General features: G+C 43.6%; 1 protein-coding gene across 1 annotated transcript in view; it reads right to left on the minus strand.

The window, feature by feature from the left end:
* Window positions 1-27,212, minus strand: part of LOC132824618 (protein kinase C-binding protein NELL2-like) — a 345,067-nt gene that overhangs the window by 123,400 nt on the left and 194,455 nt on the right. Inside the window, exon 14 of the mRNA XM_060839217.1 lies at window positions 5,388-5,510. Coding sequence (XP_060695200.1) covers window positions 5,388-5,510 — 123 coding nt within the window. The remainder of the gene's footprint in view (window positions 1-5,387; window positions 5,511-27,212) is intronic.

Genomic DNA, 27,212 nt, shown 5'->3' on the forward strand with positions numbered 1-27,212 from the left:
TCCTGTGTTATTGGCACATCATATTGGACTGTAGGGTCTGTTTCCATGCTGTACATTTCTATGACTCTATACTGCCAGCAAGATCATGCAGAATTGAATGTACGAACATTTCAATTTGAATGTCTACAGGTTAGTTCTGTTGAAACACATTTATCTTCACACTCTTCACACACGCCCCACCACCCCCCCCTCCTCTCAAAGGAGTTTCTCAAATTATCACGGTGCTATTACACCTGACTATTCATGCATTTAACAACTTCTTCTGGGAATGAACTGCAGGTAGCTCTTCGATAGATATCCCTAATGGAATCATGAACAGCAGATAACCAATGACAGTGATCTGCGTGAGCAATCATTTTAACCAGCTCCTGTATGTTAGTGTTAGCAAAACGCACACATGTGATAAATTGACTCTGACACACACTTCGATTTGATAAATTGTTTTTAAACTTGGCAGCCTACATTTTGACACACTAGATCCACTGCTTTTTGCGAGACTAAGGAACCATAGTCATGCGATATAAAATCAGGAATGATGGAAAATGTACAAAGGTAGCATGAGATAGTGGAGGTATTGTCCAGGTAGCTATGGAAGTCTGTGGGTTTGTAGTAGAAATCTGTAGTTAGTCGATCATTGATGTAGCAGAGGAAAAGGTTGGGGATGGTGCCGATGTAGCTGTGGATGTGGATCTGAATAGGAGAACCAGTACGTACTACAAACCCAAAGCCTTCGGAAATGGTTCCCTTTCTAGTCCACAGTTACACCGGCACCATCCCCCACCATTTCCTCTGCTACATCAATGACTGTATTGGCACTATCTCGTGCTCCCTCGAGGAGGTTGAACAGCTCATCAACTTCACTAACACCTTTCACCCTGACCCCAAATTCACCTAGACCATCTCAAACACCTCCCTCCCTTTCCTGGACCTCTCCATCTCTATCTCCAGTGATCGACTAACTCCAGATTTCTACTACAAACCCACGGACTTCCACAGCTATTGGACAATACCTCCACCTACTCTATCCCCTGTAAAAACGCCATCCCTTATTCCCAATACCTCCACCTCCGTTGAATCTGTTCACAGTATGACTAATTCCACCAAAGAACATCCCAGATCTTCAAAGATCGCAAATTCCCCTCCCACATGGTTGACAATGCCTTCCAGCACATCTCATTCACTTCCTGCTCCTATACCCTTGACCCCAACCCCTCCCAACGCAAAAAGGACAGAACCCCCCCCCGCGCCCCCGTCCTCACCTTCCACCCCACCACACTCCGTATATATCGCATCATTCTCTGCCACTTCTGTCACCTACAAACAGACCCCACCACGAGGGATATATTTCCCTCCCCAGCCCCATCAGTGTTCCGAGAGACCTTTCCTCCATGACTCCTTTGTCTGATCCATGCCTCCCACCAGCTCTCACTCCACTCCTGGTACCTTCCCCTGCTACCACAGGAAGTGAAAAACCTGTGCCCCACACCATGCCTCTCTCCTGTGCCCGTGGCCCCAAAGGATCCTTCCACATCTGACAGAAATTTACCTGTACCTCCACCAATGTCAGCTTCTCTATCTGTTGCACCCGATGTGGTCTCCTCTACATCATGGAGACAAGACACCAACTTACGGATTGTTTCAGACAACATCTCTGGGATATCTGCACCCACCAACCCCATTGCCCCTGGCCGAACACTTCAACTCCCCCTCCCACTCTGCCAAGGACATGCAGGTCCTGGGCCTCTTCCATCGCCAAACCCTAAACACCCAACGCCTGGAGGAGGAATGCCTCATCTTTCACCTTGGGACCCTGTGACCACACAAGATTAATGTGGATTTCACCAATTTCCTCATTTTCTCTCCCCCAACCTTATCCCAGTCCCCAGCCTCCAAATCGGCAGTGCCGCTTGACCTGTCCATCGTCTTTTCCATCTATCCACTCCACCCTCCCCTCCGACCTATCGTCTTCTCTCCCACCTTCATCCACCAATCGCTTTCCCAGATACCTTTTCCCCAGCCCCAGCCTCTCCCATTTATCTCTCAGCTGTGACCCACAAGCTTCATTCCTGATGAAGGGCTTATGCCCGAAATGTCAATATTCCTGATCCTCAATGCTGCCTGACCTGCTGTGCTTTTCCAGCACCACCCTCTCGATTCTGATTTCCAGCATCTGCAGTCTCACTTTCTCCTAATGAAAGACTCACCCAGATTGTTCCTACTTCCTTCATAAGCTGCCTGACTTGCAGTAAATTTCTGTATTTTCTGTATTTGCTGTTGATAGAATAAGCTGACGTAGAAATGTCAGTGTATTTTGACCCTTTTAAATCTTTTGATTTTGTTTCGAGGTAATTTTTTTCATTCATTCATGGGGTGAGGATGTCACTGGCTGATCCAGCTTTTGCTGTTCATCCCTAGTTGCCCCTTGAGAAGGTGGTGGTGAGCTCCCTCCTTGAACCATGATAGTTCAACTGCTGTAGTTAGGGTGGCAAGATGGGGCACTGATTACTGCTGCTGCCTCACAGTGCTAGTGGCCACGGTTCGATTCCAGCCTCGGGTGACTGTCTGTCTGGAGTTTGCACATTCTCCCCGTGTCTGTGTGGGTTTCCACTGGGTGCTTCAGTTTCCTCCCACAGTTCAAAGATGTGCGGGTTAGGTGGACTGGGCATGGGAAATTCAGGGGCATGGGGGTGGATCTAGGTGGGATGCCTTTTGGAGGGTCAGTGTGGACTCAATGGGCTGAAAATGGCCTGCTTCCTCACTGTAGAGATTCAAGATTCAAAATGCCCTTCGGCAGGAGGTTCCATTCTAATCCATGAGAGCACGGATGATCTGATAATCCTCAACTCCACTTTTGTGTCTTTTCCCCAGAGCCTTTGATTCAGCGTTGGGTTTACTTCATGACTGGAAATTAGAGCCCGAGAGTGTGGCACTGGAAAAGCACAGCAGATCAGGCAGCATCCGAGGAGCAGGAGAATCAATGTTTCAGGCAAAATCCCTTCATCAGGATTCCTGATTCTCCTGCTCCTCGGATGCTGCCTGATCTGCTGAGCTTTTCCAGTGCCACACTCTCGGGCTCTAATTTCCAGCATCTGCAGTCCTCACTTTCACCCAGACAGCTCAGAGTCAGTCCCTGAACTGAGGAGATTCTAATAAATCCCCTGTTTATATCGGTCAGCCAGGGCTTTCCTGATTGGCCCAGGTTAACAGCCCAATCAGGGATCTCATAGTTGGTTCCAACCTGGTTCCAAACACTACATTCTTAAAACAATTACTCAAACTCCTATTGGAGACTTGTTTACTGGCTTTTCTACCCTGGTTTGAAAATACAAATTTTGGTCACATTTCTAAGTCATAGAGTCATAGAGACATACAGCATGGAAACAGACCCTTCAGTCCAACTCGTTCATGCCGACCAGATATCCCAACCCAATCAAGTCCCACCGGCCAGCACCTGGATCATACCCCTCCAAACCCTCCCTATTCATATACCCATCCAGATGCCTTTTAAATGTTGTAATTGTACCAGCCTCCACCATTTCCTCTGGCAGCTCATTCCACACATGTACCACCCTCTGCATGAAAAAGTAGTCCCTTATATCTCTTTTATATCTTTTCCCTCTCACCCTAAACCTATGTCCCCTAGTTAGTTGCAGGGGGATAGGATAGTGAAGAAGGCATTTGGTATATTTTCCTTTATTGTTCAGAGTATTGAATACAGGAGTTGGGAGGTCATGTTGCAGCTATACAGGATGTTGGTTAGGCCACTTTTGGAATATTGCGTGCAATTCTGGTCTCCTTCCTATTGGAAGGGTGTTGTGAAACTTGAAAAGGTCCAGAAAAGATTTACAAGAATATTGCCAGGGTTGGAGGATTGAGCTCTAGGGAGAGGTTGACTAGGCTAGGGCTGTTTTCCCTGGAGTGTCAGAGGCTGACGGGTGATCTTATAAAGGTTTATAAAATCATGAGGGACATGGAGTGGGTAAATAAACAAGGTAAGTCAATGGAACATAAAATGTGACACAGCAAAAATGTAACTGCCGATTCATTTCTGTTGCTCCCATGGGCCAACGTCACTCTCTTTGATTTTGTAGCCAAATGCATGGAGCGTTGTTGCAGCAAGGTGCAAGGTCCCTACCTCAATGTCCCTACATTCATGTCTCATCTGCCCCAGAGGTGTGAAATGACAAAACAGGCTGCTGCAGAAATATCTGTTGCCAATATCACCAGGCATTCCCAGGGTCTGTTAAATTCAATAAAGCCATTTTTCTTGACCCACTCAGTTGTCCCAGGTTATCTCCACTCCAATGGCTATTTCTGGAAGCATGGTTGTATCTATTGGCCATGGTTAATTTTGATCAAAGAGAGACTTTGGGATGGAAGGATTTCATTGAAATATTTACAGGACTGCAGAATTATTCTGTTTTATTTTAGAAATCTGCACTTTCAATGACATTACATTGAGATTCATTTGGCTGATGCAGCAGCTATACATATAATATATTGATCGTTGAGTATATTTAAGACAGAAATAGATAGGTTCTCAATTGTCCAGGGCATCAAAGGTTATGGGGAGAAAGTGGGTGAATGGGATTAGAATCTTATCAGCCATGATTGAATTGCAAAGCAGACTTGATGGGTTGAATGGCCTTTTTCTGCTCCTCTGTCTTGTGGTCTTATGGTGTAATACAGTCAGTTTCTGTATAATGCAATGACTGTGTTCTTGTATAACCCCGCGTTACAGAAAAATCATGCTTTACAAACAGCGCTTAAAGTGTTGGCGACTTAATCGTGTTGCAGCCAACACATGTTTTAAAGTTCGCACTTTAGAAATAGCGTCCCCAATTTGTCAGTCGCGTTACAGCGAATTCGCGCATTAGGGCCGAATGACCTGTATGTTTAACTGACTGCTCCTGGGAAATTTTAACTGACATGTTCAGCTGAAATGGTAAGCTCCAATTCAGATTTCAATAAAGAATTGCAGAAGCTGGAAATCTGACACAAAATCTGAAATTGCTGGAAAGACTCAGCAGGTCTGGCAAAATCTCGGACTCGAAATGTTACTCCACTTACTTTCCACCTGCTGAGTCTTTCCAGCAATTTCAGATTTTGTGTCAGATTTCAATTAGGTTTATTCGCTGGCGGAGGTATTCGTGAGTTACTGGAAATTAGAACTCTCAACATCAGTCTGATATTGATTGCATTTTCATTTGTACACCAAGATAAGCCTCTGACAGGTCATCTGCCAATGTGGAGAAAGACTGGCTCCATTTAAGGAACACAGTAAACATTGCGCCATGGTGCTTAGAAAAAAAGTTTTATTAAGGCCTCATGAACGATAGTGTTAAAGTTTCAACAATAGATTGCTGATATATATTGGCAGTACTTACCTTTACAGTGGGTACCATTACCAGTATATCCTGGTTTACAAATGCAGTTGTGACCTCCAACAGTGTTAAAGCACAGAGCATTCTCATCACAGCTGTGTTGATTTGTGCTACATTCATCATGATCTAAGAGAAAGAGAAGGAAATTGTCATGTGCATTATAATAAACACAGTTATAAGCAAATTGCATTTCCCAAATTCACATAACTTATGAATTTTTATTTTTTGAAATAATTCCCTTTTATTGTAGCCTCTCAGAAACATGGTGAAGCATTCCAAATGCAAGGAGTCAAGTTTGAATAACAACTTAAAGAGCTGCAGATGCTGTAAACGAGACACAAAAACAGTCATTGCTGGAAAAGCTCAGCAGATCTGGCAGCATCTGTGGAATTCTGAGGAAAGGTTACTCGACCTGAAACGTTAACTCTGATCTCTCTCCACAGGTGCTGCCAGACCTGCAGAGCTTTTCCAACAATTTCTATTTTTTGTTTCAATTTTGAATTATCCTCATTTCTCAAGGCAACTAAAAATATCCATTCCTTACTTTGCTCCAAGATTTTCAATTTGCATTCTAAAAAAAACCCATGACTCATGCTGCAGCTGTACAAAACGCTGGTGCGGCCGCACTTGGAGTATTGCATACAGTTCTGTTCACCGCATAATAGGAAGGATTTGGAAGCTTTGGAAGGTGTTCAGATGAGATTTACTCAGATGTTGCCTGGTATGGAGAGAGGGTATTATGAGGAAAGGCCGAGGGACTTGAAGCTGTCTTTGTTAGAGAGAAGAAGGTTGAGAGGTGACTTAGTTAAAAAATATAAGATAATCAGAGAGTTAGATAGGGTGGACAGTGATAGCCTTTTTCCTCAGATGGTGATGGCTAGCACGAGAGGACATAGCTTTAAACTGAGGGGTGATAGATATGTCAGAGGTAGCTTCTTTACTCAGAGAGTAGTGGGGGCATGGAATGCACTGTCTGCAACAGTTGTAGAGTCGCCTACTTTAAAGTCATTTAAATGGGCATTGGATAGACGTATGGATGAAGGTGGAATAGTTTAGGTTAGATGGACTTCAGATTGGGTTCACAGGCCAGTGCAACATTGAGGGCAGAAGGACCTCTTCTGCACTGTAATGTTCTATGTTCTACGTTCAATGGTCTTCCATGGGCTTATTAATATTTAACTGTTGTTTTGGCCTGTCCATTTTAAGATTACTCTGCATGGACTCCATGTAATTCGCGGTTAGTGTCTTGAGTGTGCAAAACTATAGGAACATAGAAAACCAGACCAGGAGTAGGCCGTTTGGTCCTTTGGGTCTGCCCTGCCATCAACACGAGCATGGTTGATCATCCAATTCAGTATCCAATTCCCACCCTCGCCCCATACCTGTTGCCTGGTCTCAATGGCATTGGCTATGAGGAAAGGTTAAAAAGAATTGATTGGTTTCACTGGAAAAATGGAGAGGAGACCTCTAATAGAGGCATACAAAATTATGAGAGGCATAGATGGGTTGGATAGTCAGAGGCTTTTTCCCAGGGTTGAAGTTTCAATTACAAGGGGACACAGGTTCAAGATGAGAGGGGGAAAGTTAAGGGAGATGCGCAAGGAAGGTTTATCACACAGAGAGTGTAGGAACCTCGAATGCACTGCCTGAAGAGGTGGTGGAAGTGCGCAGATTGGAGACATTTAAGAGGCATCTGGATGGCTACATGAATAAGGAGGGAATAGAGGGATATGGACTGAATAAGGGCAGAAGGTTTATTTTTTAGTTTCGTTAGGGCACAGGCTTGGAGGGGCAAAGGGCCTGATCCCATGCTGTATTTCTCTTTTGTTCTTTTGTCTACCTTTGATTCCTTTAACCCTAGGAACTATATCTACCTCCCTTTTGCATTCAGAAGATAAAAGCTGTTTGTACTTGGCCGATTATATTTAATGCTTCCCTTCTGAACTGTGACAGAATGCAGGCAGTGCAGAAGTCAATAGGTTCTGTGTAGCGCTGACTTCGAGGGTGCTAAGGGAGAATATAACTAGAGAGAGGTGGAGTGTGTAGCCTGGTGACTGATCAGTGACTGCGGTGAGAGAATGTGGCATTAGTCAGGGGTAAATGTAGAGCAATAGGGTAAAGGAATGGGTCTGGGTGGGTTGCTCTTCAGAGGGTTGGTGTGGACTTGTTGGGCCAAAGGGACTGCGGTGAGAGAATGTGTATGAAGTGGCTCCATGGCCTTGGGTGATGTGTTTTTGTGGCAACAGTGCCATTATGTAGTCAGTGAGGGACAATAGTGGATTGCCAACGCTGGCCTCTCCAGGCACACAGTCACCTTTTAAAGATGGCAGTGGGCACAAAGGATCCAGTCTTTGACTGTTTATCCAGTGAATGACATGTTGTTGTCATAAGGCCATCTGATAAAATGGCATGGAGATGCCATAAATACAGAGAAGCCAATTAAAGTGGTAAGATACAGCGATAGAATTCTTCAACAAACCCTCCAAAATACATGAGGCAAATTCAACTTATCCAAAAGAACATAACCTTCAGTTCTACATTTTTATTTGGAATATAAACTTGAAGAAATGGAAATTTGGACACTGCTGTGTTTCAGGGAAGATACCTTTTTTTAACAACTCCAAGGTCAAAAGGGGCGACATGGCGACTCAGTGGTTAGCACTACTGCCTCACAGCGCCAGGGACCCAGGTTCAATCCCAGCTTTGGGTGACTGTCTGCATTGAGTTTGCACATTCTCCCCGTGTCTGCGTAGGTTGCCTCCATGTGTTCCAGCTTCCCCCCACACTCCAAGGATGTGCAGGTTAGGTGAATTGGCCATGCTAACTTGCCCATAGTGTTCAGGGATGTGTAGGTTAGGTGCATTAGTCAGGGGTAAATGTAGAGCAATAGGGTAAAGGAATGGGTCTGGATGGGTTGCTCTTCAGAGGGTTGGTGTGGACTTGTTGGGCCAAAGGGACTGTTTCCACACTGTTGGGAACATATGGAGAAGCTCATTTTGATATGTCCATGGGTAAGCAGGCTCCAGGTGTTTTGGGGTTGAACAATGCTTAGCAACAGCTTTTGGCTGTTTAAGTTGCAGTTTGACAAGGTGCTGCTATACTTGAATCTCTAAGAAACCAGACAGTGAAAGCCAGTCTCACTCTGTCTCCCTCATCCATTGGAAGAAAGAGAAAACAACACTGACAGACTTTGAAAAGAAGAATTCGAATTCAAGCAAAGATCTAGGACCAACTGACCGACTCCTGATCTTCTGCAGTCAACAACATTGTACCATTCCCAAAAACCCAACAGGACTGGATGAAAGTCACTTCATTCAGTTCTTGTGGCTTGGAATCAGGATCTACAGAATGTAATCCTTTTTGTCGATGTGATCCATTCCTGTAGTTTCTGTCTTAATGTCCTATTTGTGAGCAAATATATGTGCACATATTTGGATATCAAGAGGATGTAGTCTAAGTCTGCATATTAGCAATTAGTGATTCATTTTGCCACTTATTAAAGGACAAGGTCTATTTCCTGATTTACAGCAGGATCTTAATCAGATGGATCAATGGGCTGAGAAGTGGCAAATGGAGATTAATTTAGATAAATGCGAGGCTCTGCATTTTGGGAAAGCAAATCTTTGCAGGACTTATCACTTAATGGCAAGGTCCTAGGGAGTGTTGCTGAACAAAGAGGCCTTGGAGTGCAGGTTCATAGCTCCTTGAAAGTAGAGTCGCAGATAGGTAGGATAGTGAAGAAGGCGTTTGGTATGCTTTCCTTTATTGGTCAGAGCATTGAGTACAGGAGTTGGGAGCTGTACAGGACAATGGTTAGGCCACTGTTGGAATATTGCTTGCAATTCTGGTCTCCTTCCTATTGGAAGGATGTTATAAAACTTGAAAGGGTTCAGAAAAGATTTACAAGGATGTTGCCAGGTTGGAGGATTTGAGCCCTAGGGAGAAGTTGAACAGGCTGGGGCTGTTTCCCTGGAGCATTGGAGGCTGAGGGGTGACCTTATAGAGGTTTATAAAATCATGAGGGGCATGGATAGGACAAATAAACAATGTCTTTTCTCTGGGGTCAGGGAGTCCAGGGCTAGAGGGTATAGGTTTAGGGTGAGAGGGAAAAGATGTAAAAGAGACCTAAGGGGCAACCTTTTCATGTGGAGGATGGTACGTGTATGGAATGAGCTGCCAGAGAAAGTGGTGAAGGCTAGTACAATTGCAATAGTTAAATGGCATCTGGATGGGTATATGAATAGGAAAGGTTTGGAGCGATATGGTCCAGGTGCTGGCCGGTGGGATTAGATTGGGTTGGGATATCTGGTCGGCATGGATGGATTGGACCGAAGGGTCTGTTTCCGTGCTGTACATCTCTATGACTTTATGACTCTATTGATAAAAGCTGGTTGCTATAGTCAACAGTTAAAGTCCAGTAAATTAACCAAATTAGTGGCTCAATTGGTCATTTATATTTTGTGTTTGCTCATGGAATACTGATACTTCATTATTAGGACTCCCTTCCAATGATACGTACAGCTCATAAGGAAATACTAAGAGTAAGGCATCAAAATGTCAGTTCAAGAGGTAAAAAGGAGTATCTTAAGTGAGGAGAGAAACATGGTGAGGTGGAGAGGTGTAAGGATGGTGTCTTAGAGCATGGGACTGAGGCAGAGGAAGGCTGCACTGCCAAAGATAGAATGGTTAAAACTGGGGATCGTCAAGAGCCTGTAATTGCAGGAGTGTAGAGACCTTAAGGTTGTTGGGTTGAGTTTGATTTGGACATGGGAAAGAGTGAGTTCAATCAGAGCTGCCAGACATCAGGGGAAAAAGAAATAAAAGTGTGCTGTTTAAGGCCATAAATATATTCCAATCAATGAACTTGAAGCTTTGTATTTGAATGCAGCTGGTCGACCAATCAATTAAATTTTCATTCTCAGGCTTTATTCCAGCTGCCCACCTTCAGTTGCAGCTTCCTATACTCCCAGATATCTGTTATTAACCAATAAAAGTTGAGGGATGAACAGCACAAAGAGTTCTGAATCTACCATGGGATTATGAAATGCAGTGCACCAAATCCTGGCAAATGATGGAATGTGTTTGATCTTGTATGACTAATCTCTGCTTCCTACTCCTGTTTTTAACCTAAAAAGAACAAAAACAAAAAAAAACAGTCTGTAGGGATATCTATTTGGAAGATGCTTTCTTTTTAAAAAGCAGGAAAATAAGTGATTTGCAGGAGGGTTGAGAGTTACAAGCAAAACCAGACAGGCACAGAGTCATCAGCACAGTAAGAAGATTTAGAAATCATCAGGGGTTTACAAACATCAGTTCTGGATGGTGGAAACCATTCAGCTTCTGTGAGGATATTACGACATATTTTGATCTTGGGTGAGGCCAGTAAGCTTTTGTTTTCAAAAACAACTCCAGAATCTAAGTTATTTACTGAAATAACAAAGTTGCAAGATTTAATGATTTAAAACAAAATGACTTGTTTCTATGTAAGAGTCAAACAAAGAAAACACTAAGTCACTGCGCAACCAACTACAGGGGAAGCTTGATTATCCGACATTCGATTATCTGAATTTTGGATTATCCGGCAAGATCGCAAGGTCCCGATACTTGGCTAAACTGTGTTGTCCGGTATTCGAATGAAATACTCCCCACCCATGGCCTTTGGATAATTGAGGTTCCTCTGTACACACTGAAAATGGGAATCAACATAAACTAAACATGAATTAGCCAGAGACTAGGTTGAGGTGATGGCATATTGGTAATGTCCCTATGCTAGTAATTCAGAGCTCCTGGGTTAATGCTTTGAGGTTGTGGGTTCAAGCTCCACCATAGTAGAGAGTGAAATTTGTATTTGATTCTAAAGGTGACCAGGTAAACATTGTTGTAAAAATCTATCTGGTTCACTAATGTCCTTATGGGAAGGAAGACTGCTATCCTTATCTTTGTGTGACTCCAAATGCTCAGCAATATGGTTTATTCTTAACACCTTCTGGGCATTTAGAAATGGGCAATAAAAGCTGGCAAACCCATGAACAAATTCAAAGCTTTACATTGCAGATATAACTAAGAGCTGATTTTACACATTAGCTCAGTAATCCATTCAGCGTGTGTGATATCAATCTCAGTCACAAAATCTTTCAGAATCCCACTCCTTTTCTAGGCTTTGGCTGACAGCTGCTTATTGCCAACTTGAGTTCCATGAGCACAGTCTTCAACAAAAATAACACCGGTTTGCAGAACTTCCTCAATTTTGCTTATGGATCACATACGGTGGCACAGTGGTTCGCACTGCTGCCTCACAGCGCCTGAGACCCGGGTTCAATTCCTGACTCAGTCGACAGACTGTGTGGAGTTTGCATGTTCTCCCCGTGTCTGCGTGGGTTTCCTCCGGGTGCTCCGGTTTCCTCCCACAGTCCAAAGATGTGCAGGTCAGGTGAATTGGCCATGCTAAATTGCCCATAGTGTTCGGTAAGGGGTAAATGTAGGGGTATGGGTGGGTTGCGCTTCGGCGGGTCGGTGTGGACTTGTTGGGCCGAAGGGCCTGTTTCCACACTGTAAGTAATCTAATCTAATCTAATCTAATAAATTCCACAAGGTTTAGTTTCAAGTAACAGAAAGTGTCTAGTAACTGTCTGCTTACCGATTCTCAGTTTCAGTATCTAGCCTGCATGGACAGCTCTGTTGAGACCATCAATCTGAGCCTTGATGGGTCTGTATACTCTTATCTGGTTTCAACCCATTTCAGTCTTAGAAGTTTTGGTTTTCAGTCTGAGTAACTGGAAAGGGTCAGTTTTATTCCCTTACTATTTCCCCCTTGACAGAGAAACATAGAAAATAGGAGTAGGATGAGACAATTCGGCCTTTCTAGCATACTCTGCCATTCATCACGATCATGGCTGATCCCCCAACTCAATAGCCTAATCCTGCTTTCTCCCCATAACCTTTGATCCCATTCGCCCCAAGAGCTATAGCTAGCCAGCTCTTGAATACATTCAATGTTTTAGCATCAACTCCTTCCTGTGGTAATGAATTCCACAGGCTCATCACTCTGTGGGTGAAGAAATGTCTCCTCATCTCCGTCCTAAATGGTCCACCCCGAGTCCTCAAACTGTGACCCCTGGTTCTGGACACCCCCACCCCATCAGGAACATCCTCCCTGCATCTACCCTGTCTACTCCTGTTAGAATTTTCTTCAAAATCACAGATTCTGTTACGGGTCTAAGTGTTCTAAAAAAGATTTTCATATAAAACAAAGCTCAAAAGCTTGTCTTTTACTGAGTGATTTTGTATGACCCCTTTAAGGATTATTGGTTTGGTCGCGCAATGCCGCTCAGGTCATATGGGGCTGGCATGGATGGTGTAGGTCGCACACACCCATACTTACACCGAGAATTGGTGTCCTACAACATGGGGACACCATCTGATAAGTCAGCACGTTTATGGCAGGAATGCTGATACACTTGAATCAAATGTGTTAATGGATATCCAAGAGTCCCACTAGATTTTCCTCTCTAGTCTGATACAAAAGAAAAATAAATCATGTATATTTTCATATTCTTGAAACTCCCTATTTTTCTGCCTCATTCAATGTAATGTTTTAATATATTGTTCTCTGCTTCCTTTCATTTCCAGTATTTCACTTCAAAGATTTTCTTTCCAAATCCTTTCACAATTTCCTTGATACAACGTACTGAACTGTCACCTTTATGTTCTGTGTTTTTTGTAGTTATTTGATTCTCGTCATCTTGGTTTCTTCAATCCCACTTCTTCTTGACATATAATTTTGATTGGAAACTCACTGCAACAGCTCCCACTGGATACAGAAGGTGTTGTGTCTTCCAAGAATTAAATGCACTGACAAACAACGTGAGTGACAACTGCAGCATATTACATGAAGTTCTCCGAAGTCAACCTGCCTTATACCACTTGATATCATTAAAATACTGTCTCAACTAGGAAAGAGTTCTCTTTACAATCCACAAATACTTTGCAAACAATACAGCTGGTGTTCTAGTTTAAAAATGCAGTTACATTTATATTTCAAGATTTGAAAATGTTTTGCCGTGGGATTTGAATGATGTGATTTGATTTATTATTGTCCTATGCATCTAGGTTCTGTGAAAAGTTCTGTTTTGCATGCAGTATAGGCACATCATATCATACAGAGTGTAATAGGGTAATAGAACAGAGTGAGGAATACAATGTTATGGCTGCGGAGAAGGTGCATAAAGTTGTAGTGGTTCTGTTCGCCGAGCTGGAAATTTTTGTTGCAAACGTTTCGTCCCCTGGCTAGGCGACATCATCAGTGCTTTGAAGCCTCCTGTGAAGTGCTTCTTTGATGTTTCTTCCGGTATTTATAGTGGTCTGTCCTTGCCTCTTCCGGGTGTCAGTTTCAGCTGTCCGCTGTAGTGGTTGATATATTGGGTCCAGGTCGATGTGTTTGTTGATGGAGTTTGTGGATGAATGCCATGCCTCTAGGAATTCCCTGGCTGTTCTCTATCTGGCTTGCCCTATGATAGTAGTGTTTTCCCAGTCGAATTCATGTTGCTTGCTGTCTACGTGTGTGGCTACTAGGGATAGCTGGTCGTGTCGTTTCGTGGCTAGTTGATGTCCATGTATGCGGATTGTTAGCTGTCATCCTGTTTGTCCTATATAGTGTTTTGTGCAGTCCTTGCATGGTATTTTGTAAACTACGTTAGTTTTGCTCATGTTGGGTATCGGGTCCTTTGTTCTAGTGAGTTGTTGTCTGAGCGTGGCTGTTGGTTTGTGTGCCGTTGTGAGTCCTAAGGGTCGCAGTAGTCTGGCTGTCAGTTCGGAAATGCTCCTGATGTATGGTAGTGTGGCTAGTCCTTTTGGTTGTGGCATGTCCTCGTTCTGTGGGCTGTCTCTTAGGCATCTGGTGATAAAGTTGCGTGGGTATCCGTTTTTGGCGAATACCTTGTATAGGTGTTCCTCTTCCTCTTTTTGCAGTTCTGGTGTACTGCAGTGTGTTGTGGCCCTTTTGAATAGTGTCCTGATGCAGCTTCGTTTGTGTGTGTTGGGGTGGTTACTTTCATAGTTTAGGACTTGGTCTGTGTGTGTTGTTTTCCTGTGTACCCTTGTGGTGAATACTCCGTTCGGTGTTCTCTGTACTATCACGTCTAGGAATGGGAGTTGGCTATCCTTTTCTTCTTCTCTCGTGAATCGGATTCCTGTGAGTGTGGCGTTGATGATCCGGTGTGTTTTTTCTATTTCCGTGTTTTTGATGATTACAAACGTGCCATCGACATATCTGACCCAGACATATACCAACCACTACAGTGGACAGCTGAAACTGACACCCGGAAGCGGCAAGGACAGACCACTATAAATACCGGAAGAAACATCAAAGAAGCGCTTCGCAGGAGGCTCCACTGATGATGTCGCCTAGCCAGGGGACGAATCATTTGCAACAAAAACTTCCAGCTTGGCGAACAGAACCACAACAACGAGCACCCGAGCTACAAATCTTCGCACAAACCTTGAAGGTGCATAAAGACTGAGGTCAACATTAAATTTCAAATTTGAGAGGTCCATTCACAAGTTTAATAACAGTGGGGAAGAACCATTAATACATGCAAAGTCCTGAATCTGTTGGCACGTGTGTTTAAGCTTTTGTATCTTCTGCCTGACGGAAGAGATTGGAAGAGACTTTAACCGGGGTGGGAGGGGCTTTTGATCACACTGGCTGCCTTCCCTAGACAGTAGGAATTGTAGATGGAGTCAATGGATGGGAGGTTGGCTTGCATGATGGACTGGGCTGTGTTCACAACTTTCTGTAGTTCCTTATAGTCCTGGGTACAGCAGTTGCCATGGCAAGCCATGATGCATCCAGATAGAATGCTTTCTACGTGCATCTATAGACGGCTTAATTTTCTTTACATTCGACAGTGGAGTTAACCAAGTTAGTAAAACCATTCCTGCCTCATGTTGTTTGGAGATTTAGGCCCTGAAATTGGTTCACCCAAGCCTTTTATTATTAATTATTTGATTATTCATTCGCAGGATGAGGGTGTCGCTGGCTGGAGCAGCATTTAAATCAACCACATTGCCATCAGTCTGGAGTCACATGTAGGCCAGACCAGGTAAAGATGGCAGGTCCCTTCCCTGAAGGGTGTGAGTGATATAGATGGGTTTTTGCCTCACAATCGACAATGGATTCATGGACATCAGTAGACTCTTAATTCCAGGTCGCTTTTGATTGAATCCAAATTCCACCACCTGCAGCAGTGCAATTCGAGCCCATGTGCCTGGAACATGACCTGGGTTTCTGGATGAACAGCACAGCCATGATGCCAGTAGGCCATCGCCTCCATCGTATCAAAAACAATAGGCTCAATGCACACCAGTGTTCTTGTTGCTCTCTCCATGTGCACAGAAGCTTGTAATTACTTTTTAAAAAACTTCACCTGTTTAGGTGTTTCCAGCATTGGTCCCTCAAGACTACATTTTGTGCTATCTGTAATTTTCTGAATGTAGCTGTTCTTATGCTGCAAAAACTGAATTTTGCAAAAGGATCCTCAAACAGATTTGAGACACCCTCTTGCATTTACTCCCAATTGGGTACCAGACTCTAGATTCATCTTTTCCGTGAGTCTCCTGAGCCTTAGTGAGGGGAGCGATACATCTGTCATGTTGGATGTTTAGGTAACTATCCTGTACCAGAGAAACAGATCCAGTATCCCTTGGCCTTACTTGATTAAGGAGGAGAAAGTGAGGTCTGCAGATGCTGGAGATCAGAGCTGAAAATGTGTTGCTGGAAAAGCGCAGCAGGTCAGACAGCATCCAAGGAGCAGGAGAATCGACGTTTCGGGCATAAGCCCTTCATCAGGAAGGGCTTATGCCCAAAACGTCGAACTTCCTGTTCCTTGGATGCTGCCTGACCTGCTGCGCTTTTCCAGCAACACATTTTCAGCCCTTACTTGATTAAATCATGAAATAAAATTAAAATATTCTTAAAATATTTGTAAGGCAGAAGTACATCGATTCTTGACTACCGGGGGAGTGAAAGATTATTGGGGATATGAAGGAACAGAGAATAAAAACTTAAAGAACGGTGGATACTGTAAATCAGAAACAAAAATAGAAATTGTTGGAAAAGCTCAACAAGTCTGGGAGCATCTGTGGAGAGAAATCAAAGTTAACATTTTGGGTGCAGTGACCCTTCCTCAAAACTACGAGTTCTAAGGAAGGGTTGCTCAAGTGAAATGTTAACTCTGATTTCTTTCCACAGATTTTGCCAGATCTGCTGAGCTTTTCCAACAACTTCTATTTTCATTAAAGGAATGTAGAGTTGATGTTAAATCAGATCAGCCGTGATCTAATTGAACGACAAAGCAGGTTTGAAAGAACAAGTGGCCTACACTTGTTCCTTGTGGCGTGTTTGTATATAAGAACATAGAAAATAAGAGCAGGAGTAGGCTATTCGGCCCTTCGAGCCTGCTCTGCCATGCAATAAGATCACGGCTGATCATCTAGGGCAGTCCCCTGTGCCCATTTTGGTCTAAGAACAATGTCTAACTTCTTCTTGAATATAACCCAGATAGTGAGGGGTTAATTCTTGGAACAAAATCCAAGCTTCCAGGCACTAAACTCTTTAGGTACATAATTGTTTTTAAGATTTCAGAAAGTTGTTTTGCTGCTTGTACTTTTTCTGTCTCTTGAAGTGAGTGAGACCTCATGCAATTCTGAGAACTCAAAGCTAACAGTGTGTGACAGCTCAAATGTCCTGCGTTAGTCACATTCAGTGGGCTGTGACAAGGTAAATGACACCAATTACCTGATATAATTACTACCTCTGACAGTATCTTTCCCCCCCAGTGATTGTTTGATGAGTTTTGCAATGCCTGCATTGTCAATTCCATCTTCATCCACAGCCCTCTATTGCTGTCAGCACTCCTCACACAGACATTGATTAACTGTTGCTGTTACAGCAGCCGACTCCCAATATCACAAACTGATCAGTCAATTCAGTTAGTTCCAGAAAAAACTAAATATTTATAGTGGTATTTTGTTGATATCTTAAAGCGACAGTTGCTCATTGCTTTAGAAATGAGACAAAAATCAATTCACCAGTCTAAATGATTCCAAAATTCAAATATTGCTGAAAACCATTTGCAGGGACACGCGTCCCTTGAAAATAACGTTTCTGCACATGTGCAGAAGGACAATTACGAAGTCTGCACCATCTGTGCACATTTGTATGTAATTGGATTTTGACTAAAATGTAAAAGAAAGCATTTCTTTTCAAGATCATTACCTCCGCTATTCTTCCATCTGCAGCATATGTTGGAACTTGATAACTACCTACATCTCAGACAGGAACTCACTAAGTTAATGACAACTTTCTTCCCTTAACCAAAATTATCTATAAGGAATAGGTAGCGAATTATATAATCCAAGGCACAGGACATCTGTGTGATCTCTGAAATATGTCATGAGGGAATGCTATTAGATGTTGTGGATCGCACCACCACAGCTAGTTTCCTGGGTCATCCACTTGGAATGGTAGCTCTATTTAAACGAGTTAGAATATTAAAAATATAAGAACTAGGAACAGGATAAGACAGTTTGGCCCCTTGAGTTTGCTCTGCCATTTGATTTCATCTCTGTCTAAACCCCACCTTGCTGCCCACTCTTCATCACCCTTCAAACCATTAGTAGTAAGAATACAAGATCAAAGAGCAGCAACAGAACTAAACATACTGAAATTGACAGCCTATATTACCATTCTAAAAAGAAGCAAAACATTCCAATGTGAAATATTTCAATGTGCATAACATATTAAAACTACAGTGCAATGCAAGGTCAACACTAATGGAAGTACATCAGAAAGCTGCCCTGGAATAATTAATCTCCATTCCAGCTTATTTTATTGAATACCGCATCATTTCCACCAACAACACATGCATTACACAGGCATTGGGGCCTCAAACTGAATCCAGTAATCTTATTGCCCTGCTTACATGGACACTGTGGCAGCTGCCATTTCTGATGGGTGGCAGGAATGGCTGCCTATTCCCAAAGGCAGGCCTTTTTTTATGGGATCCCAATTGGAATTTTCAGAGATACTAGCATGAGTTCACACTGTACAATTTCCATCCATGTATCCAAACCATCTTTTGTTTTTAATTCATTCACAAGATAAGGGTGTCACTGACTGGGCCAGCATTTATTGCCCATCCCTAATTGCCCAGAGGCAGTTTAAGAGTCATCAACATTACTGTGGCTCTGGAGTTACATGTAATCCAGGCCAAGTAAGGATGGCAGTTTCCTTCCTGAAGGGACATTGAACCAGATGTCTCTTTCCCCCCTGACTACTGACAATGGATTCATAGTCATCAGTAGGCTCTCCATTCCAGCATATTTTGTTGAATTCAAATTTCATCATCTGCTATGATAGGAGTTGAACCCAAATCCCCAGAACATTATCTAGGTTTCTGGATTAACAGCCAAGTGATAATACCACTAGGCCACTGCCTTCCCTCTAAATCAAGCCAGCTGTTCCCTGAGGCATTGCTGCTCAGTCCTATAAAGAAGAAAGGAAGGTTACCCACTATTATGGACCAGGTCAGGCCCCCTCAAAGTACTATAAGAATGTACCCTGGACCCTAATGTTTTCTTATTTTAAAGGCAGATGTAGTGTAGATATTCCAGGAGTGATGCAGTTGGTCAAACCACTTGGCTTTAAGCAAAACAGAATTTATTTAAACACTACAGTTGAAAGACGAACAAAAGAAAACAAAAAAAGAATTTAGAATAACTTCATTTGGAAACCCAACCGACTCAAAATTGCAACATAACGAAGGAGCTGTTCCAATTCCAACAACATCCCAAAAACACACCCCTTGGTAAATGATTTATTCAAACTCTGGTTTTTACAGGCAGGAGAGATTGCAGAGAGAAGAGTCAAGCAAGAAGCATCTGTTGAAGCATGGAACCTTGTTTCACAGTGACAGCTTCTCTGCTGCCAGCAGTTTCTGAATGCCTGCTAAAGAAACCAAAACTAGAAAAAAAATCTGAATTGAGAGAACTGGCCATTCCCCTGCCATTGTTGAAAGTAGTCACTTCCAGACATATCTGCCTTTACAACCCATCTTGGAAAAAAAAAGGACAAAATGACTTTTTTAAAGGGGCAACGTCATCACATAATTGAGTAGCCCTCACATGACTATGGCCAGTCAATTCCGGGGTTGGGATTACTGACTTTCCCCATTCACCTTCCCTTCCATCTTACCTACCTGTACGTGGAGTAAAGACAGAGATTCACTGGAATATTTTGTCGACCAGTGAAATTGAAATAAAGCCGAAGTTCAGAATGACCTGGATCATGTCACCCATTTGATGGAAGGAGGGCAATGGGGTGCCATGGGCTGATGCCAGTTAACTGCCTAAGAGTAAGGTTCAACCCTCTCACAAAAGCATTTTATAAAAACAATTGCTTTTATAGAGCAGGAGTTAATGTACATGCACAAAGACCTGGGTGCTGCTAGAATGTTTGCAATCATTTTTCACTGCATAACTCACTCCCAGATGAATTTTGTGAGCTATTTTTCAATATTGTTCTCTTCTCTACTCTCAGTGCCAAAGGGCAGACAAGAGCTTTCCCAACACAGTCTTGAGCAGGAGAGAAGATGCATCACATCTCAATGTTCATTACATCTCTGCTGATCAAGAAAAATGGATGCCACACTTTGTAACAGGAAAAAAGAAGGGAAAAGTAAATTATGTTGGATGGTTACTTATTTACAGGCCGAGTTTTTATGACAGTACCATAACAGGTGCACCCAATCTCCAGTTTCAATTGGCAATTAAAGTGCAGAGTGTCCAAAATGGCAATGCATTTCTGACAGTAGCAGAGAATAGTGAAATACCCTACAGGACCATAGATAAAAACATTAATTGGAGAAATGTTGTATCACTGACACTACAAGCTGTTATTTTTAGCTGGTCCTGGCAGGGATATTTTATGCTCATCATAATCAAACAGGTTTTCACACCCCTAATCAGATGGAGGGATAAAAACTGTTTTCCAACTGAACTGTGAAAGTATCTGTAATAACTTCCAGGCAACTTCTAATTTCCCTGGAGTGTGTGGTATTATTAACTGAGCACTAGGCCATGAGCAACCCTGGGAGCAGAGCCAGTGAACCCTGCAGTTCCAATTTAACAGAGCTGGATGATGAATAAATATTTGGCATAAATTGAGCATTCCATTGGAGTCTAGCTGATATGTTTGCTCTAGAAGACGCAAGGTAAATGCTACTCTTTTTTTTAAGCTTCACCAGACTTAAAAATGTAGTTATTGAGTTGTTCTGCTTTATAGGCTACCACAGTCATATCTAAGCAGTGACGTCCATCCTCATTGTGTTAGTCTGAGCCCCTCTCTCTCTCTCTCCCAGCTGCTCAGGAAAGATATTTTTCAGTAGAGAGACCTGTTATTTGGGGCTTTGATTGCTCATGATTATTTTAGTTTTGACTTTAGCTCAGTGGGTACCATTCTTGCTTATAGGTGTTGGTTCAGTTCTTCTTTGGTAGACCTGAACATGAAATCTAGGCCAACATTTCAGTCCAGTACCTAGGGAGTGCTGCACTGTCAGTTATGCGATGTTCAGATGAGATTATGACACCAAAGTCCTGTCTACCTTGTTCAGGTAAATGGAGAAGTTTCCATGGTACTATTTTGAGGAACAGCAGCAGAGCAGAATTATGGTTAATGCTGCTCCCTCAGCCAATGTTACTGAAGGAGATCATTTTGTCAACATTACAGTCCCTCGCGTTGGAACTTGCAGTGTACAAGGCGGCTCTTGTGTTTCCTACAGTGCAACAGTGATTACACTTCAAAAGGACTTAATTAACCACAAAACAATTTGGGACATCCTGTGGTCATAAAACTGCTTCTATGCTATTTACGTTTTATTTTCTTGTTGCTGGATGTTAGCAAAGAGAAAGCAGAGATACAAAAGGCAGAACCTTGCCAGGCTGTGAATGCCGGGGGATGTGTAGAGAAGTGGTCTTCTCGATATCGAGACCATCACTCCACAACGTCCCCCATGGAGTTTAGCTCAAGCGGTTTGGTGAGATTCTCAATAAGCAGCAGTGAGTTCCGAATTGGCAGTCTTTACTGTTTGTTAAGTGCCTCATTAACAGCCAACCAACCTTTCCCAACTTCACAAAACAATCCAACCATCAAGAAAACTCAACACTGAAACCAGAACGGGTTCTGCAAAAGACATCCATGTTGGGCGCTAGGTGCAATGTCTCAGGGCATGCTTCCTAGGCACTGGCTATATGACTCCACACCCATGGTCATTGTTATCCAATCTCTACCAGCCTCCAAGAACCCTCAGGGTACATCTCTGATAGAGTTACTCCCCTTCAATGCTACATCTTGAGCTATCCTAGTAACTATCAATGTAACGCTGCAGCAAGGACACTTTGTGCTCAGATATACACTCCCAGCCCAGGGACTGCACCAGTATCTCTGAGCTGTCACAGTGCTCACTCACTATGAACCTAACTGGAAGCTCATAGCACCCCTGCCTTGCATTGCCTACCATTTGGACACGACCCTCAGCCAGCTCACAGTACTGCGGTCTTGCCTTGCTGTTCAGTGCAAACACAAAGCTTGCCTCAGTCAAGTCAAGCGGGATAGCCTTTAGTTGATGAGGGGGGCAGGGTGGGGGAGGAGGTGGGTGGTGGCTTGCTCAAGGACAGCCTCGATAGCAGACCAGGTCTTGCTCAGCCTGGTCAGAGTCAGGACCCTCTGCATGTGAGGGGTGAGAAACTGAAAGATGGGCCGTGCCCCTGCCATCAGAGGCAAAAGGTGTGGTGCTGGGAAAGCACAGCCGGTCAGGCAGTATCCAAAGAGCAGGAGAATCAACATTTCAGCATAAGCCCTTCATCAGGAATGTGGAGGGGTGGGGTTGGGTGGCCAAGAGAGATAGATGGGAGGGGGGTGTGAGGCTGGGGGGAAGGTAGCTGGGAATGCGATAGGTGGATGACCCATCATCCCCCACCTTCATCTGCCTTTTGCACTCTCAACTACCTTCCCCTAGCCCCGCCTCCCCCCATTTATCTCTCAGCCGCCTTGGCCAGCCCCCCAGTCCTAATGAAATGTTGATTCTCCTGCTTCTTGATGCTGCCTGACCAGCTGTACTTTTCCAGCCCCAGACTTTTTGACTCTGACTCTCCAGCATCTGCAGTCATCCCTTTTTCCTAGTGTCCCGGCCATCTTGATTCCTTCTTCCCAGGCAAGTAGGCACCACAGAGAGCATGCAACATTAGTGCCAATGCAGTTTGGGGTGTTTGAGAGTGAGGAGGGAAGATGATGCAGCCAATAGTGTGAGTGGGAGAGCATGAGCCTTGGCTGGTGCAGCCAATAGTGAGAGTGGGAGAGCATGAGCCTTGGCTTGTGCAGCCAATAGTGAGAGTGGGAGAGCACGAGCCTTGGCTTGTGCAGCCAATAGTGAGAGTGGGAGAGCATGAGCCTTGGCTTGTGCAGCCAATAGTGAGAGTGGGAGAGCACGAGCCTTGGCTTGTGCAGCCAATAGTGAGAGTGGGAGAGCATGAGCCTTGGCTTGTGCAGCCAATAGTGAGAGTGGGAGAGCATGAGCCTTGGCTGGAGGTAGGCGCAGTATCAGAGAGTGAGTATGAGATCTCAGGCAGAAATAGTGGCACTGACGGAGTGGTGAAGGACTCAGACCATCTTCCCTGCAGCGGCTTTGCCTTTCGAGGGAGTGCTGTAGACAGATGACAAGTGACACAGTTAAGCTAGTCGTCAGAAGTGCGTTTCCATCCAACAGGTCTCACATTGGAGAGAAACAATGTCATCTGCATTTGGAAAGCACCCAGTAAAGCTGCTGCCACATTGGGCAACCAAAGCAATTATTCCATTCTCTTCAATAATGAGCTTCTAAACTCAAGTGTATCATCACGAAAAGATGGACAGTGCATATCAGCCCCCCACACCCTGACAGGGAGGTACGGAAAGATAAGCATAGTTGAATGCTTCTGAACATATGATTACAGGATGAAACAGCTTGTTGACTGCAGCTCTCTCCATTCTTGATTGAGGTTACTTACTTACAGTGTGGAAACAGGCCCTTCGGCCCAACAAGTCCACACCGACCCGCCAAAGCGTAACTCACCCAGACCCATTCCCCTACATTTACCCCTTCACCTAACACTACAGGCAATTTAGCATGGCCAATTCACCTAACCTGCACATTTTTGGATTGTGGGAGGAAACCGGAGCACCCGGAGGAAACACACACAGACATGGGGAGAATGTGCAAACTCCACACAGAGAGTCGCCTGAGGCGGGAGTTGAACCTGGGTCTCTGGAGCTGTGAGGCAGCAGTGCTAACCACTGTGCCACCGTGCCACCCACTTGCAAGAAAGCTCTGCTTATGTCAACCCATGAAACTGCCATCTGGAACAAAGATGGGACAAAGTACAGCATTCCTACATACAGCTGATGGCACATCAGCAATCAGTCCAGACTCGTTCTAAAGAAGTCACTCAGGACATTGACTCCGTTTCACAATCTACAGATTTGGTGATGCTGGTGTTGTACTGGGATGCACAAAGTTAAAAATCATACAACACCAGGTTATAGTCCAACAGGTTCATTTCGAAGCACTAGCTTTCAGAGCACTGCTCCTTCATCAGGTGGACTGATGACAGAGCAACGCTCCGAAAGCTAGTGCTTCGAAATGAACCTGTTGGATTATAACCTGGTGTTGTGTGATTTTTAGAAGCTGCCGAACATGCTGAGCTGGGCTTCGTTAGATCCCTAAACTGTGCACTCATCAAAATTCAAAGTTGCTCTTTTCAAACTGTTGTGACAAGAATAATTTTATAATTCCTACTACATGGTATTAGTTTTGTAGTTATGTTGCAGTTATTAGTAATTCAACATTTTGCTCAGTCCAAGGAACAAATCCCCGATGATGACTGTGATTGACCTTAATGAGACTCCCTGACTGACAATAGTCTCCCCTAAGCTGATGGAGGACTATTCCCTTAGGCTTTGACACACGGCCGCTTGGTTGATACACATGGGCATGTTTGTCATATACATTGCTGGTGCATGCAAAAGATGTGAGATTAATGTCTGATGATGCCATACAACAACGGGTTGTGATCCCCCTGACTGATCCTTGCTGGGAACCATGACAAGTGTCTGGCTTTGTGTCTGTGATAAATGGAAGACTAACCAAAGTGCTGTGATTCCCTCAGCTCTGCCTGAGGGAGTAAAGCACAGAAAGGCAAGGTCAGGTCGGGATACTGTGTGCATTGAAGTACACAAAGTAAATAAGTTCGATGAATGTGAATGAGCAGTCCTGACAATCACAGTGTGCACAACATGTTCTTAGACTGACACTCCAATGAAAAGTGCAGTAACAAATTGCAGAACTGGATAGTAAGTGGTTTGGAAATGTGCCATGAGGATGGGGTGATGCTGGTACATGTCAGATACCAAGCTCTGTGGACCATGGCGTCACTGCCCACAGAGAGTGCCCTGGGATGTGGGTGACTACCATGTAAGATGGAGGTTTGGAGGAGTAAGCAGCAAGCCGGAGATGCCAGGTACTCGCTCTGACTTTCCTGTTGGGATTTGCCACCATCTAGTTTCTATTTGGGACTGAGAAACATAGAAACAGAGATCACAGGAGCAGCAGTCGGCCATTCAGCCCTTCGAGCCTGTTCAATATGATCATGGCTGATCATCCAACTTAGTGCTCTGTTCTCACTTCCTCCCCACATCCTTTGATCCCTTTAGAACTAAAAATAATATCTAACTCCTTCTTGAAAACATTCAATGTTTTGGATTCAACATTTTTTTGTGGCAGAAAATTCCACAGGCTCCTCACTCTCTGGCTGAAGACATTTCTCCTTATCTCAGTCCTAAATGGCTTACCCCATATCCTTAGACTGTGAACCCTGGCGCTGGACTCTCCGGTGATCAGAAACATCCTTCCTGTGTTGGCCCTATCTGGCCCTGTTAGGATTTAGAGGTTTCTGTCTATAGGTTTTTATACATTTTATAGAGAGAATGGGAAACACCATATAAATGAGGCAAGATTAATCAAGAATGAAATCCTAATACACACAAATAGACCTCTCGTCACTCAATAGCAAGAACCGCATCTCATCATTCAACATTTGGTTGGATATGAAATTTTAATCTCAACATTGAGAAGATCCTAGCTGGCCATCTCACACATTTTCTCCAACTCTCTCACTGTTATCTAGGGGCTGGAAAGATCACACCCATTTTTGCCTTTTAATCCAGGAAATATCTCCTAAATTTCTAGTTGTCCTTTTTTAAGAATCAAATTTAAATCAATGTTTGTAAAACTGTATGGAAATGTTAGCAAGAGATGTGCACTTGTTAAACATAACCCAAATAATTGCAGACTTGGATTTCTGACAGGCAGTAGACAAATATAGATTCAATAATAGTGTGAAAATCTGGTAAGTGGTATGACTACTGGTGGCAGGTTTGCTGCTGATCTTTAGTTTCTTGCCCATCAGTAACAGTTCCTGCCAGAGTCATTAAAAATAAATTAAATCAATAACTTACAAGATGATACAATTGGAAAACTTCCCGTACAGGCTAAAGCACAATTAACAACATAAAAAACAACTGGTTGTATTTATTCTCACAGTTCAAAAATAACTATTTTAGAAAGCATGTATCTGTGGTTCAATCTCTCGTGAAATAGTATTTACACTGCAGAGAAAGAAAGGTCAGATCTAACTTTCAGTCATAAAATGCAGTCAATATTTGGAAGCAATGAATGATTTTCCTACAGAACAAAAACAATTCCCTTTAATATGAGCTTTTGTTTTGGTGAGGAATCTACCTTCCTGAGCATTGATGGATTTAGACACTAAGAAAATGAGTGGTATCTGACTATAAAGTTAGACTCCGCCTTACAGTTGCTGTAGCCAACTGGGTAGCACTATGTAGCTGCATTAGGTCAGGGATCATTACAAACAGGAGCAGCATGCAAACAGAGTTGTCCTTTGAATCCCATCACCGAATCACCCTTTATTTACATGGGCATTGTACTTGACACTGGTCTGGCTCCCTCGGAGCCAGCCCTCAGAGTGAGCAGAACCTCTGACACCTCTGTTTAGATCTGTCAGCCAGGGCTTCCTGATTGTGCCAGATTAATAGACTCAATCAGGGAACCCATATTCTATGACGTCCACCTGTCTGACCCCAATATGATCACATCAAAAGTCTGGTTGAAGATTTGTAGCTCGGGTGTCCGTTGTTGTGGTTCTGTTCGCCGAGCTGGAAGTTTTTGCTGCAAACGTTTCGTTCCCTGGCTAGAGAACATCATCAGTGCTATTGGAGCCTCCTGTGAAGCGCTGCTTTGATGTTTCTTCCAGTATTTATAGTGGTTTGTTCTTGCCGCTTCCGGGTGTCAGTTTCAGCTGTAGTAGTTTGTATGTGGGGTCCAGGTCGATGTGTCTGTTAATGGAGTTTGTGGATGAATGCCATGCCTCTAGGAATTCCCTGGCTGTTCTCTGTCTGGCTTGTCCTATGATGGTAGTGTTTTCCCAGTCAAATTCATGTTCCTGGTTGTCTGAGTATATGGCTACTAGGGATAGCTGGTTGTGTTGTTTTGTGGCTAGCTGATGTTCATGGATGCGGATTGTTAGCTGTCTTCCTGTTTGTCCAATATAGTGTCTGGCATCTTTACCTTTATTGTTCAAATATTGGATGTTTTGTTGGATAAAATAAATTGTTTTTTAGGAGCTGCTTTTATTTTAGCATTGCAATCAAGAGGACAC

The sequence above is a fragment of the Hemiscyllium ocellatum genome, chromosome 19 (assembly GCF_020745735.1).
Source record: "Hemiscyllium ocellatum isolate sHemOce1 chromosome 19, sHemOce1.pat.X.cur, whole genome shotgun sequence".
NCBI classification, from domain to species: Eukaryota; Metazoa; Chordata; class Chondrichthyes; order Orectolobiformes; family Hemiscylliidae; genus Hemiscyllium; species Hemiscyllium ocellatum.